A 15804-nucleotide genomic window follows, 5' to 3' on the forward strand; every position below is an offset into this window, starting at 1 on the left:
AATCCTGCTAGAGTAGCTTTTGAGCCATGGTTTATTTGTGGTACTCTTTTTCTGTTCTTGAATCACCACTATGTACATTTTTTTAGCATGAACTATGTACCTAATGTGTTATTTTTAATCTAAATTTCAATTAAAAATGTGAGTTTTCAAACTTTAAAAGGAGTCTGACTACCTTAATTCAAGCATTTTGGACAAGTTGAGCCACAGCAAGGTCGCTTTAATTGTAGCTCTAATAGCATGTAGGATCCCAGCCCGCTGATGTTGTGTTTCAGATTTCCATCTCACTTCAACAATTACTACCACTTACTGATCAAAAAGTATGTGATCTGAAATTGTAGCTATCTGTTATACAATACAGTTGCATTAAAGAGACTTTCCAATTGAATATGTCTGACAAATGTTTCTCATTTTGCAAGTAAAGCACTGTAGTTCCTTTCTCATGAAAATGGGTAACAAAGGTTATGGAACAAATACTGCTTAATCACATAGACATTTTAAATGGTGAGTGCCATGGTGTGTGTCAAGTCACAGGTGAAAGATAATACTAGAGAGAGGTTACATATTGTTCTCTAAGCAAATCTACGGCTGAACTAGCAGTAAGGCATTTAGTGGTTTAAAGGAAAAGTCAGGATAGCACTTTTGTCTCATAGTTCCAATGGTCCATTTCTATTAAATTTACATGTAATTAATTGCATTTAGTTTAGTTACTCATCTAACGGTTTCTAAACTTCCAAGAAGTAGCTTTAGGTTAAAACTTGGAACATTTAGAAATCTACAATCCAGAAAAAGTTAGGGGATATGTGCCACTAAATGCACCACCATATTAGTCATCTTCATGAATTTCCAAGCAGGTACAGATACAGCAGATATTCTACAAATAAAAAGCACTACCAAAAGTAATTACAAAGTACTGATTTGTATAGCTAAAAATATTAACTCCCTTTCTAAGTAAGGTAAATGTGGTTGGCAGTAGGGAACACAGAGTTTAATTCTCTAATTGTGTGAATTAGTACAGATTCCTGTGTTCTAGTAACTTCTTCCCCAAGCTCCAGCTAGGTTTAGAATGGTGATGCAATGAGAAAGTGAATGTTTATTCCTAGTATCAGAGGGAAAGGAATATAAAGGTTTTGACCTGTTCCTGCGCTGCACTGAAAGCTTGTCTTCAAAGAGATGCCTTTTATTTGATTTGTGGTATCTTAAGTGAAATTCTGAGAATGCAGGAATTAGTGTCCCAGACCAGCTTTAGAAACCACTCAGATGCAGTGGGATCAGAAATTGGGTCTAGCTGAGAAAGGCAAAGAAAAAATAATTCTAAATTTGATCACATCATTCTGACCACTTCCAACTCCTCTCCTACCTTGGACAAAAAGTATCAGCCACTGCTCAATACAGCTTATCCATTCTTTTTCTCAAAAAAACATCAAAAATACATGCATAGCAAAGACAACAGCTCTGCACTGCAAAACAGCAACACACACTTTGGCACATGTGCAATGACTACAGCTCAGACACTGTACAATTGTTCCATTAGGCTACAAACACCGTACAATCTACTTGCAGCACTGTCAGCTGAAACAGTGACCGAGCAGCTGATGCCGCAGAGGCATGAGTGGTCAGAGGCAGCTGCTTTTTAAAATGTCCTGGGCTCCAGCCAGTGTATTCTGCCCAGCTGTGGTTGTACATACACATCTGCAAAGTGGAAAAGTTGAGTGAATGGTCACAAGTAACTGGACTCTAAACCAGGCTGTGTTTTCCAGGTCTGCATGAGCCCTGTTCCAGGCACACTGCCAAATACTGATAAAACCTCCAGCTTCACCAAAAACAGTCTCTGAAATCTCCCATATCTCCAGCTAAACGTTTCCCTTCCTGAACCACGGGTACAGCGCTTTGTACAGCAACTCCTTTGTGTTGAAGTGTTGCCCTTCACCTCTAGTGATGTAACAGCACCATGTACGTACACTCACTGAAGCAGGACAGTGCATTTTTTATATATACATTACTTATGTTGCAGCACAAAGTGTATTGAGAGGAAGTGAAACAAACCAAATAAAACTATTGTTTGGTGTAATCTCTATCCATTCATCCAACAAAAAGCACGTTTTATGTGAGCTGTATATACTTCCATTAAACAGCTGGAAAATTAATTTCTTTCCAGAACAAAATGTCTGAAAGCATGATCTGCAAGTCATACTTCTCATCAACATTTTCTTTTTTTCCCTCAGTAGTGTGTGATATGGTATGTAGTTTAATCCTACCATAAACTAGTATTCTGCTACTAAGGTAAGAAATCTACACCATTTCTTTTATAAGTTTTCCTGATTTTTCTACTGATAAAAACTACGCGCAGACATAAAATTAATTTGTAACAAAAATAGTACAAACATTCTTACACATTTTAATGTGACTGTGACTGAGTGAAACCTGACACACGTATGTTTTAATTACCTGACCCACTGTGCCTTACTACTGATTGATAACCAGAACGCTCTACATGCATGCCTTTTCCTTGACAGAAATCTTTCCAGAAGTTGTCACTTAGTATTTTTAGTCACATTTTTCTTCCTTTTGCTGTTTTCTCTGTGTGTACGTGGCCTCCCAACTTTGTCTTTATATCTTTTTCGGGAACACTAGCCTTAGCAGACCAGTAGAATTATCTCCACACAACAGCACTTGAATTGTTTAACAATTCTAAACATAAAACACAACTGGATCATGCTGTACAACTGTGCTTACCATTTACAAGAAAGCACAAAACTTTGCTTTAGTCTGCCATGCTAGATCTATAAATTACAAAGAAACCCATCAAGGTGATGAAGAATTTCACTGCTAAATGACACATGCATACATGACATACGTTATCTCTCAAAATAATCCTAACTGTATCTCAAAGCACTGTTATCTGTATTGTGCATTTGCAAATGTAGCTATATCACCGTGGTCTAGATGAAATAGTTTTACCCTTCAAAGAAAACCCAGTAATAAATCCAGTACTAGAAAGCAGCTGTTATTACTATATGAAAAAAAAATCAAAAGACTTTGATAATGGCTAAAAGAAGAGCAAGACACAGCAGTGATACAGAAGTGTCAATTCGTAAGCAGAAATTAGGAAAATAAACAGTACCAAAGCAATGCTGTTTTCACCAACTTCATTTTACTTTCAATAGTGGTTTAAGATTCACTTAATACCTGTAGGATTTCATTCAGTAATGACAGAACATGTTTAGATTTTCACCCTTATAAGTTTACAGCACAAGAAAGTGGGCTGCAAGTGTTTAAGAGTTTTCTTTGTAACAGTTGAGTAGACTAATTCTCAGTACCTTAACATTATTTTGACAGTGGACATATTGCTTCTCCATTCAGCAGAATTACAGCATTTATATACACAATTATAAAAACCAAGCAAGACTTTTACATAGATAAGCTGCCCTGCACGTTACCCTGACAGTTAAAAGAGAAATCCCCATATTGGTCAATACTATGCAGAGCAAACATCCACGAAAAAAAGTCTTTGTTTATTCTATGACACGGTGTTAATACAATAAATATACAAAACTTCTAACTACTCAGACATGCAACAGAAGGACAGAAGTGCATTTGTACAGAACCATGACATTCACCAGGATGGTAGAGCCTTGTTAGTAATTTACAAAATATACAAACATCCCTCAGATAAATAAAACCAACTCCTAAATTACAGATCAATGACTACTGACATTCCAGTGTTTAAACTTCATACTTTGTAGTCAATTTGCCACAATACTACAAAATGACAACTTAAATGGGCACCATACTCCAATCAATTAATAAGAGACTGAAAAAATCTAGGTTTTGTTGGTACAAAATATTTTAACAAATATCAGCCTTCTCTTGTCAAAGCTAAAAATCAAACTTCTCCCTTTTGAGCTGCAAAGCATCAGAAATTTCTGGTTTAAACAATTCATGTGTAACTGAACCTTCAATTTCACTTAGGAGGTAAAAACAGTCTATTCAACCCATGACATTACAAATTAATGCTCCCTATAGAGAGGACATTAAATATGTTTTCTCAAAGAGCCTTTCAACATTTTTGGGAAATTAAAAAAGAAAAAATCTACCTGCTAAACTCAGATATGTTCCTGATTTTTTTTCCATAATGGATTTTGGTAATGTATGTTATTATGCAGTCTTTCAACTTCAGTTAAATTCCAAGGATGATGTCCCTGGGATTCCTATCCAAGAGATATCAAGATAATAGCTTAAATTTAGATTTAAAAATAATCCATAGCAGAGTTCCTAGAGACAATCCTCAAGTCTAGAAGATTATGAAAAGAACAGTCATAGAACCACAGAATCACTTGGGTTGGAAAAGACCTTTAAGATCACTGAGTCCAACTATTAACAATCTTGATATACAGCTGCTAGAAGGATTATGTCTGATCTCAACAAAAATAATGGCTTCTGTCTGGAAAGCTTTTAATAGCATTCCACACAAATTTAAGTTCAATGCTAGCATGTCCGTTAGTATGAAATTTTAGAGTCCCTGTTACACAGAATGTTTAAATTGCTTTTAATTTCATGATGCTGAGAACATTTAGAGACAAGTATATTCATTAGTATGAACTTCAGCATAGGTGAAACTACTTCATTTATCCACATTGAAGTTGGAATTAAAGAAATTAGTAAAAGAAAGGAGACTAATAGGGACTTCATATTAACACTACAATACTGATCCAGGGATTAAGCTGGGCATTTTATTTTTTGTAATGCTCTTCTGTTATTATGAACACAGTGTAGTGAAAAAGAAGCTGTGACCGTGGGTCCACATTCAGGGCATGGAGGGGCCTCAGAATGTTATGCTGCCTTACTTAAAGGTGGTTCACCTTAAGAGCTGAATTCATTTCAGCTGCAGTGTGTACTTACATAGGTTGTGGGTTGTCGTCCTTCCTGTTTTCATTTTCTAAAACACAGTTTGAAAAAAACATCCATAGTATTGTGCATAAGACTCATGAGGCAATCCAAGAATATAAATAGTCTTCGAAGGACAGAAATATGACATTACACTAAGACTTGATTATATTGTAGAATATTATGATGGTAGGTACCATTATGGATTGTTCAGTTCCACAGCAGCGATTTAATCTCTTAGGCCTCCAGTTCAATGAGTTAAAATTTGATTTTGTTAAAGATGAAGATTTCTTACTTTTCCAACTCAAAATAGGTTAAAAGGTTTTTTTTCCCTCAGCTTAAATCACATCACAGAGATGGCTGAGTTAATGTTAAAATGAATTCAAGTATCTGTTAAATGCCATTGCCTAAAAATCTTGGGTTTAGACAATATTCCTGTTAGAAAATTAAATACTGTATGTGTAGGTCTTTGGACAAGCAGAAAGCAGAGTGACTCACTAGGCTAGAGATTTAGTACCACTGTTAAACACAAATCTACATTAAAAAACAAAAAAATTCCCAAATACAACAAAATACCACTGCACATAGAAGAGGGAAGGAGGGCAAGAAACTAGTGTTCTAAAAGTCAGTATCCATTTCTTTTCCAGCAAAATTGTTACTCCAGTACATGAATACTGAAATTAAAACCAGCAAATATATAATCATTTAGCTTTGTGATTTAAACCATCACTTAACTTCCTTAAAAGTGTACACTGCATTACACATTCCATTACAGAGAATGTTTATGTACCATAGCCATTTCTCACAGGTAGAGAATACTCCATGAAAACAGATACAAACAAACGCTACCATTATAAAGTGGCACAGGTAAATTCTGGAGCAAAACACTATTTAAACAAGATCAAGTAACTCAACAGTACTCATGCAAACTTACAGGCTTATATCAAAAGACTTATCCTAGAAAAAAAAACGCAATAAAAGAATTTATAATATCTACTCGTATTTGTCCTCCAGCAGCTGCTGAAATGGTAAAAGTAGTAGCCAAACTTAACTTGCTACATCTCTCAGCCTACTCCACTTCTTATAGTAGAAATAGGGAAAAGAGTTCTTACGAAGAAAAATAATTGATCCAACCCCCACAATAACCCTAGAGTGAACCACTAAAATACCTTCAAAATTATTAATACGTTTATTTAATCATTATCTACCATAATTAATTCTCAGGCCAACTGTTGAAATTATTTATCCTCCATATAATATGGAAGGCTTTATATTCTAGAATGCAACATCTTAAAGAAGGGAAAAGAATGGCTATATTTTTAAAATAAATAAATTTATAATAAAATAAACCAATCATTTCCCATTTTACCCATGCACAGCTGCAGAAGAGACAAACATGCTGTGTGAATTTTGACCTAGGCTTTTAGGGAATATTACAAGTAGCTGGAAAATAAGGTACAATCGAAGAGAACCGTGATGACTTTTTATGTTTCCCTACATGCGGTTTCCCTTGAACGCGTTTTGAGCTGCGCTGGTTGCTGCTGTTGATGCAGCGTTGGCTGCAGCAGTTTGTACAGTTTTGTTGGACATCACTCCTGTTGCGAACTCCTGCTGCGCCTTCTCAAAACTGGCACCAGTCGTGCGGTAGAGACCGTGCACCTAGGGAGGTGGAAAAGTGGCAGAAAAGCAGTCAAAAAATGGCGCTGACCCTTCCATTTCTTGGTAGGCTAATAGCAAATTCTCAAACGCAAAGCAGAGCTGTGTGGTGGAGAAATCTGGTTTCCTTATGTATTTGGGAGGATCCAGAAATGAGTAAATGGACTTTTTTTCCCCACAAATCCTACAACTTTTGGTTGCCCTGGTGCATGCACGGTCTGACTGTAGGAATACCTGTAGCTTTCTGCAAATTTAGACAGGTCTCACAGGTCTTTACAAAAATGCGTGTGGTATCAACCGTCTGAAATAACATATATAAAATACAGAAACAGGCTGCATGCTTAGCATAACTCAGGGCACACAGCTTGCAAAAATGTCTTCTGGGTCAATTTGTTTACAACTTGTCACACTCCTTAGAAGAGTTGGTAAGTGTACATGCTTAAAAAAAAGGGCCAAAACAAAAAAGTAGTTTTGACAAAACCAAAAAAGTAGTTTTGACAAAACCAAAAAAGTAGTTTTGACAAAACCAAAAAAGTAGTTTTGACAAAACCAAAAAAGTAGTTTTGACAAAACCAAAAAAGTAGTTTTGAATCTACTGTGTCAATAACATATTAGTGAACTTTTTTCTACTTAGTTTTTAGAAACATTTTAATTTCTGATTGATACAGTCACAAGAACAAGCTAAGCTACGACTGAGTAAGTACAAAATATCCTAATAATGCAGATACATATCTACTAAACTAGTGGGATGACCAATAGCTCTGCATAGTAAGCACAGGTATTAAACAATATGGCATATAATCCCTAGTACAATAAAAAGACAAATCTTGAGGAACTTCCATTTACCTGCGCATTGAAACTAAAGTACTATTTCTGAGTCATATTCAATCAAGTCACAATCAAATTGTCAAATAATATCGTAAAGAAATTTTCATTGAACTGTCGCAAGAAAATTAGTTTAGTAACTTTTTTGTTATAAATGTAACTACTTCTCATTCATAAAGATACACCAGGTCACATCTGAGTATGCAGGTTTTTGAAAAGAATCCAGATGCATACAGTAGGAAGAATGTAAAAAAAATTCTCTGCCATAATTTTTTCTTGCTTGTTTCTTTCTACTGTACCTGAATATTTATGCAGAAAACAAATAAGGAGAAGGGTAATCTCCAGGCAACACTTAGAATTTCTAGCTTTGGGCATGTGAAAAATCTTTTGAGCATAACTGTAACTAAGGTTGAATTATTAGAATTGCCAGCACAACATCACTTACAGAATTCTCAGTTACATCTTATCTAAAAAGCATCAAAAACTTACTAGCACATTAATATCTAAACTTAGGTCTTCTGGATGGAAATTCACAAAAAGGAGCCAAGGGCAAAAAGTATCTTTCTTTGAGTTTTTATGCTATGCTATCACTAATTGACGATAAAATGTTGAAATAGAAGCGGAGAAATAAAAATCCTTTTCTGAGGTGCTAGGCATCTCCCACTTCTATTGATTTTAATATAAATGATTTTTGTAAAAGCTGAAACTTAGAATCATTTGAATCACCTTTCACTCAGCATGATGAATCACCACAGATTTGAAAATCAGAACCTGGCATCTACAGACACAATCACAGCGTTCACTGCATTCACCAACGCTCTCATTGTGGACTTACCTCCCAGTTTATCCTATTCAGAGCTATCCTTCCCCATTTTAGTTTGCAGAAAATAAGTGCGTTGCACAAACTGCATTTTTTAACTCCAGAACAGTATAAGCAAAAAAAGCACAGTTGTTAATAGGTAAGGCACACCCCCAAGAATATAATTTAATCCCCGCTACTTGCTGAGAGAGCACCTCTCAAGCAGGAAAGCAAATTCCAGATGCAACACAGGAAACAGAAGAGGGGATAAATATGCAACTTACCTTTTTAAACATAACTAATGAGATAACAGCAGATGCTGTGAAAAGTGCAGCTATGATTATCATCATAATGCCAACAGGAATACTCTTGTTAAGACCAGTAAGAGATGAAATCCACCCACTGAAGGAAAAAGAAAGAACAAACTTTACTAGCACAGCACATGAACCATTCAACCACAGGTACCTAAGGGGAGCTTTATATCCTCCTGGTTCTGATCAACTTTCAATATTTTTGAAGGAAAAGTAAACGGAATTTTACGTAAGCATAATTCAGTTCTATAATAAGCTCTTAGAGCTTAGTTTTCATTTTCCCCAATGCATGCAGTGAAACTATACAAAAAATACCATAAAGATTATGATTTTTGGGTAGAATTGTAAAGAAAATACAGAGTTTTTCATCAACATTCAGGGTTTTTTTTTGGTCAAACTATCATTTCAGACTGATATAAAACTACATGACTTCGTGGAAGATAAAATGTCCCTAAAAAGATAACTTCCAGCTTCTCTAAACAGAAAACATAAACATAATACACACATACAGCTTCTATGCAGGAAGACTCACTTAACTGTATCCACGCAGTGATGCTCTAGCAATTGAGGTAAACAGAAAATTTTGAAACAGATAGAATCAGATTAACTAACAGAAAACACTGCTATCTCAGTAGCTACTTCAAACATTTCCCCATTCTTCAAAACTGAAACACCAACAGAAAAATACAATATCAAACTTGAACTCAGAAAAGGCAGGATGCCTTAAGAAAAACAAAACATGAAGATGGAAAAGATTCTTCCAGAGGAAAAAAAAAAAAAAAAGGTAAAAAATTTCTGTAAACCCAAACAAGCTTAAAGCTTTCCTCTACTTGTTTCAAATTGCATTGATATTCCCTATGTCCAACAGACTCTACCACAAAACTCCAAAATCCAAACTCTAATTAGCATTTTCTGATCATCTGGCTACTTTTCATACCCTTTCTTCAAGTATCCTTAAAAGCACACTCCACATACTTGGAGAGTTAGACCTCTAAAACACTTTTGTTTTGTCAATGTTAATCAATTTATCTATGAAAAACCAAAATACCAGATTCAGAAGCAAAAACAATAAAACAGTATCTTTCCTTAAACTACAGTTCTAAAGCAAAGCTCTTTTGTCTGCCTGACATATGCTGGAAGCCGCAACAAGCACAGATACAGAGAAGTGCCATTACCCAGCTACAGTACTGCCAATCATGACTCTCCATGCTACCAGCTGGCTGCTATAAACACGCTTTCAGTTAATTCAATCTTCTTGTTTTTTTTCTCCAAGGACGGTGACTGATTCCCAATAGCTTTTTCTTGTAAAATCTGAATATTAGACCTCGAAGACTCCAGTGAATGACAATACACATAAAATCTTTGTGTAAAAGCTTATACACTGACAAGCATCAAAAAGAAAAATAAACTATTACAGAAGAAGGAGCTGACTCAGACAAATAAGATGCCAAGTAATATCAAATATATACCACTATATTCACTCAAATACACTATCGACTTTTTACATTTTAGCCATAAACCTCCTTAAGAAGAAGTAACAATATTAATATAATTAGAAATAACTAATGATGCGAAATAACACGTAAACATTGTATTATTACTAATTTTCATTTTCTCAAAGTTTTGCTAATGTCTTTTTCTTAAATATAGAGCAAATAACATCTCTACAAAACACCAAAATACAGAAGGTAATACACAAAAGAATAGTTCAAAGTGGTTTACACTGAAGGATAAAATTTTCATCAGCCTAATAACATAAGTACCTAATACTCCTGGGGTATGTTTCACCCACTTCTAGTTAAGAGCACTCAAAAAATGCTTTTTTGAGTGCTAAATGTAACAATTCCAGGGAACACAGGAGGTTGTTTGAAAAAATAGACTATGTTGCAGGTGGTATATCAACTCTAAGTGTTTGTCTTGCAGAAAGTACAATTCAACAGCAAACAGAATACTCACCAGTTTCCCCATCTTTGAAATCCTGCAGCTTGAAGTACATGCACAGCAAACTGACAGATATATACAAAGAAGAACACAAAGAACCTGAATGAACTGTCGCTCCTGAAAGAGAGGGCAGGGGGGAAAGATTAAAGCTGCCAGGAAATTAATGACCTTTTGCAAATATTGCAGTACCAATATAAAAATATTTTCTGCATTAAATAGAGGAAAAGTGCTTTCATTTATTGACAGTGACTTGAAGTATCAGTAATTCCACGGTTTTGTAGTGTTTATTTACAAGATCTGCTTCAAGATAGTATTTTTGCCACCTGCACCTCTAACAGATGAGAACACCAGGAAGTTCCTATTCCTTAGTGCTCTATTCAGCACAGAGCAGGGCCTCTTAAATTAAATACAGAAGTTTTGTTACAAAGAATGAAGAACAGAATTCTGCTCCACTTTCAGACTGAAATTCAGAGTGCTGGCAGGATGGGAAGAAAATACTTCACTCGTAAAAGGAAATAAATTCTAGTATGGAATTACCGAAGCATGGTGCAGACCAGATTACTGAAGCAGTTGTTGCTTAAAAGCAAAATATACAAAATAGGTTTTCTATTTAAATTACTAAAAAAGCCAGCCTGACAAAGACTGAAAGTGGTAAAAAAAAAAAAGTATAGATGTACAACAAGCAAAATCTCTAACACCTAAACTTACTGCTACCAAAACTAATGATCACAAATGTGTTTGCTACGAAAATTCTAAAGAAAGTAGAAATCAGTTAAGTCACAGAACAATTAGCTCTTCCCGTAGAAGGGATTCTGTTCACTTCTATTTATTCAACCATTCAGTTCAATAACTATATCATTTATCATTTCCAGCTGAGCAACTGACCAAAAGCAGTTGAATATGCAAGTAGTAGTCTTCCAAACAATTAATTTTCAATAAGAAAAGGTATGTATTTACGAGAGAGTAAATGCAAGTTAAACTATATGATTCCTCAAAGATGTGTGGCTACAGCAATATCTTCTTGGTTAGCAAAAAGAAACATCTCCTTTAGTCTAAAAGTTATGCTTAATTGCAAGAGAGAATAACCTGAATCACTTCAATGTAAAAAAAAAAAAATCTCAAGAAATACATAAGAGTACAGCATTTAGAATGTCTACATGCTGATTTTCAGAAAAAAAAACAAAACACACACATCATTTTTGCATGCAAACCAACCATTCTATTCTTAAACACAAAGCTGCCACACATCATGCTTGCGAAGTCTGCAAAGATTGCTAAAAGCTGGGAAAAACAGTAGAGTTTGATTTCCATACACCTGGTCTACTCATTCTTAAGAATCTCAGTTACTCCAGCTACAGACATTGTAGGTCACTTAACAATATTAGATTTTTAAGTGTAGAATTTTATGAAGTTCATTCAGGTAGCCAAAAATCTAAGACACTCTTAACTATCAACCTACTTAAATTCTTGGTGTGAAGGGATAGAGATTTCATGAGAATTTTCCTTAAAATTATTATCAGCCCAATATAAAGTTCAGTATTTCCTACAAATATTGTGGCAATGGTAGAAGCTAGAAATACTTCAAAGGATATTCCATGATATTTCTAACTATTGCCATCTATGTTTCAAATATAACAACTGAATTAATGGCAAACATACAACTTGTTTCTAATGAAAGCATACTAAAGGATTATCATAATGATAATCAAGCAAATTCTGACATCTTAACGCATTTCAACAAGTTTTTAAATATCCTAAGTCAAGCTGAAGTTGTTACCTGAAAGCTCCATAAAGTGGTCTGTACCAGCAGACAAAAGAACAAGGGGTAAAAAGCAAGAACCAGAGAATACTCAATCCAAAATCAACCCCTCGCGTAGCATCAACGTAAAACCAGGCCAAACATCCAAAGATATTAAGAAACAGTGTCACTGTATGGACTGTAGAAGCAAAAGCAAAATAGTCTTAATTAAGTTGTGTATATACAATAAATTATTACAACTGTTAAAGTTAAAACCCAAACTGCGCATTTTTAAACAAAGCATCAGCATGCTGGCAATAATCAATACCCTTAGCAATAAGCTGATTTTTATACAGTTTTCTAACTTTCAGGTAAACCCTGTATTCACAAATAAAAGTATTGAACATGAAAATTCAAGTACTATCAGGTATATGGTGAAGGAAAAAAATCTTATAATAAAAAACAAATCATTGTCAAACTTAAAATGATGAAAATGAAGGTTTCTACAGCTGCAATAATGGATACTTTTCTACAGCAATAACTGGATACAGATATGTAACAGACTACTAAATATTTTTTGAGAGAAAGCTTATACACTATATAAAATGCATCATCAATTTAGCATAACTTTACATTTGAAAATAAGTTTTAAAAAAAAAATCTTTCATGAAAAGCACTTTGTCTTCCATGTAATCAAGTAAATATTTTTATCCACCTAGTAAAAATGTTTCTCAGTAAAACAAGACTCCAAGAACCTGGCCTAGATCCTTTAGTACATACTGCATATTCAAATATTTCTTGTACCATTGGTCTTTAACATCTTCCTTTTTCAGTGCTTCATTCTCAGTTCAATACTAGCATTTTCTCATCAGCAGGCCTTGTTACAGGTTAACTTTTGTACTTCTACTAAAGAAAATGCATTGGCATTACTACTTAACAGTTTATCTCAAATATATGTAGTTCTAAGAACAGGAAAAGACACGGCAGTATTAAGAAACATTACAACTGCTACTTTCATGCTATCTGGCACAGAAGTTAATTCTGCCAGACTTAAAATACAAACATGAATTTTGTCTTTGTTCAGCAATAAACAGTGACTCGGGAGTGATTTTGCTATCTCAGAGGACAGTATCTGCCCTGTGGACCAGGATAAAGTATTTCTAATTGATAGTGTACAAGCTGCTCCTTCCTTGCAGCAATGATTTTTTCATGTAAGTTCATGTAAGAGAAACATTTTAGTCATTCTACTGGAAGGTAAGGTTAACAGAACTGGTAAGACAATAAAGATTCTGAAAAAAGGAGTCCTCAAACTCTTCGCTGCTTTCTTAATTAGTACTTAACTAAGTCCCAAATCAACTTTGTGGGAAAAAGTATCATTGCATGAAAGGCTGACAAAACCCAAAACAAATCATATTTCACTCTAACAGTCACCAGAAACAGAAAACTTCATACTTTTATATAAAAATCTTAGCACTGTTCCATGGGGTCATCAAAGCAACTCATGTATGAATTTATGTGTATGCCTCATAAAGCACAACAGATAATACAAATTCATGCCTTCCTTTGAAAAATATGAGAAAGCTTACTAAAGGGTATTCTTTCTTTTTCTTGTCAATATCGGAAAACAGACCCCCTAGATTACTAGAAACATCCACATTCTGGTGTAGTTTGAACTTTCTGAAAATACTACTTTTTTGTAATTGCAACTACAATAACAGGATGAGTTTTAAAAGAATAGAATCGGTGCACAAGAGGGTTGAAACACCACACCTACTACTGACAGTTATGAGCACAACAAAACCAGCAACATCGGGATCCACTTCACCACTATAATGGAGAACCTCACCTGTAAATACCAACTAATAGCAAGCTATGGATGAAGACAGGGAACTTGGCTGACAATTCTCTCTTCGCTCCATTCATCCTTTCCTGCCTGCTGCAATCTGCAGAGAGCTATCTGTTGTTCGAGCCAGCACCTTCACTAGCTGACCTAAATAAGCTTTGCTTCTGTATGGACAAGTGCTTTTATGTTCAGGGTAACAGTTAAAAGTACTTTCCACCTACCTGCCTCTTCAGATTAAATGATGATACAAGTTATGAGACGCTAACAACCACCTGGGGGCTGAAATGACCTAAGGCTTTGGCAGAAGTCTGCAACATGCAATGTCTATATGACAATAACTTCACAGCTATACCAATAAAGTACTCAGTGTGAAGTGATCTAAGAAAACTAACAGCAGAAGCAGCTGAAGTTAAAAAAAAAAAAAGGGACTTATGACAGCATAAGAGTGAACAATGGGAAATTACTCTAGTTTAATAGTTTAATAGTTTAATAAATATTCAAACTCAACTTCATTTTTATTAATGTAAACTTCCTTGTACAGAAGAATTCTACTTAAATATACATTCTCTGACTTAATTAGCTACACTTTATCATCCATTAATGTTTGAAAGTGAATCACAGATAAAGACCAGGAGTTGCTACACACTAAAAAAACATGATATGGAGTGGACCAAGCAGTGAATCTGTAAGAAAGCAACAATCAGACCTCTAGAAAACATAACCTACAAAAAAAGGCTGAATAAACTATGATAGTAGAGCCAAAAAAAGATTATTAATGGGGATAAATGTGTTCCATCACAACAGTGGACAACAGAGAAGATCAATCACAGGAAGGGACAGTTAAATCAAATACTTGGAAACATCTTGTAATGATAAAAGACAGCAACAAACTACAACAGGCTTGGAAGGAGTTTATGAAGTTTCCATCCATAGAGGTTCTCAGGAACAGGCAGATCAACAGAATAATATATGTCCTATTGATTGTATCCTCAGACGGAAGGATGGGTGAAGTATTATTATTAGAGTATTGTTCTTCTACCAGAATCTACAGTTTAAGTCATCGGTCTTTGAAAACCTTTAAAAGCCTTGTTCACAGAAAATGGAAACATTCACAACCTATATAAAGTAACAAACCCAAATGCCACAAAAGCTGTCCATGAGATTAAGCAGCTCTTTGGTTTGTAACTTCAAATAAGAAATTTTCTTTGAAAATCAGTACTACTCATTTTGTACATGCTATCAGCCTGTGGGGAAAGTAGCTGGAAAACACAGGCTTCTAAGCCAAAATAATTTTGGCATTAGATACGGGCCAAGAGACATGAGAGATTTCACTAGTAACAGCACAGAAAGATCATAAAAAGTCGTGCTCACTGCTAAAGAGGCAGGAAAACTGTAATTCTATCTGCAAGCCACTAAAACAGCAACAGTCACAAACCTAAGATAGAACAGAAAAGCTCAAGTGGCAGCTGAGAGAAGCCATTCTAAATGATTGCTATAATGCACAAAACCATGGGAACACCAAGACAGTGAAAAAAAACCAGAGGGTCTCCTCAGGGAGGGGGAAAAAAAAAAAAGTGTGAAGACAAAACCACATCAAGGAATCAGAAAGCGCTTAGTTCTGATACAGAGAAAAAAGTGGATGAATCCACAGAATAGGGATACAGGCTTGTTTTCTCATGAGATAAAGAGCATATAGATTCGAAACAGGTAAAAAAGTTTCCTCAGATACATAAAGACTAAGAATAAGGATATAAAAATTGCTACTAACCATGGAAACACACAAATCTGAAACAGTAAGGTTTGTTCC

At 35.0% G+C, this 15804-nt stretch overlaps 1 protein-coding gene across 1 annotated transcript in view; it reads right to left on the bottom strand.

Annotated features, from left to right (window-relative positions):
• Positions 1–3074: 3074 nt before the first annotated feature.
• SCAMP1 (secretory carrier membrane protein 1) overlaps positions 3075–15804 on the bottom strand; it is a 40016-nt gene continuing 27286 nt past the window's right edge. The window contains exons 6-9 of the mRNA XM_082075297.1: positions 12194–12353; positions 10432–10533; positions 8449–8566; positions 3075–6543 (exon numbers count right to left, since the gene is read on the bottom strand). Of these exons, the coding sequence (XP_081931423.1) occupies positions 6379–6543; positions 8449–8566; positions 10432–10533; positions 12194–12353 (545 nt within the window). The 3' untranslated portion in view covers positions 3075–6378. The remainder of the gene's footprint in view (positions 6544–8448; positions 8567–10431; positions 10534–12193; positions 12354–15804) is intronic.

This window comes from Streptopelia decaocto (genome assembly GCF_964273445.1).
Source record: "Streptopelia decaocto genome assembly, chromosome: Z".
Taxonomy (NCBI): domain Eukaryota; kingdom Metazoa; phylum Chordata; class Aves; order Columbiformes; family Columbidae; genus Streptopelia; species Streptopelia decaocto.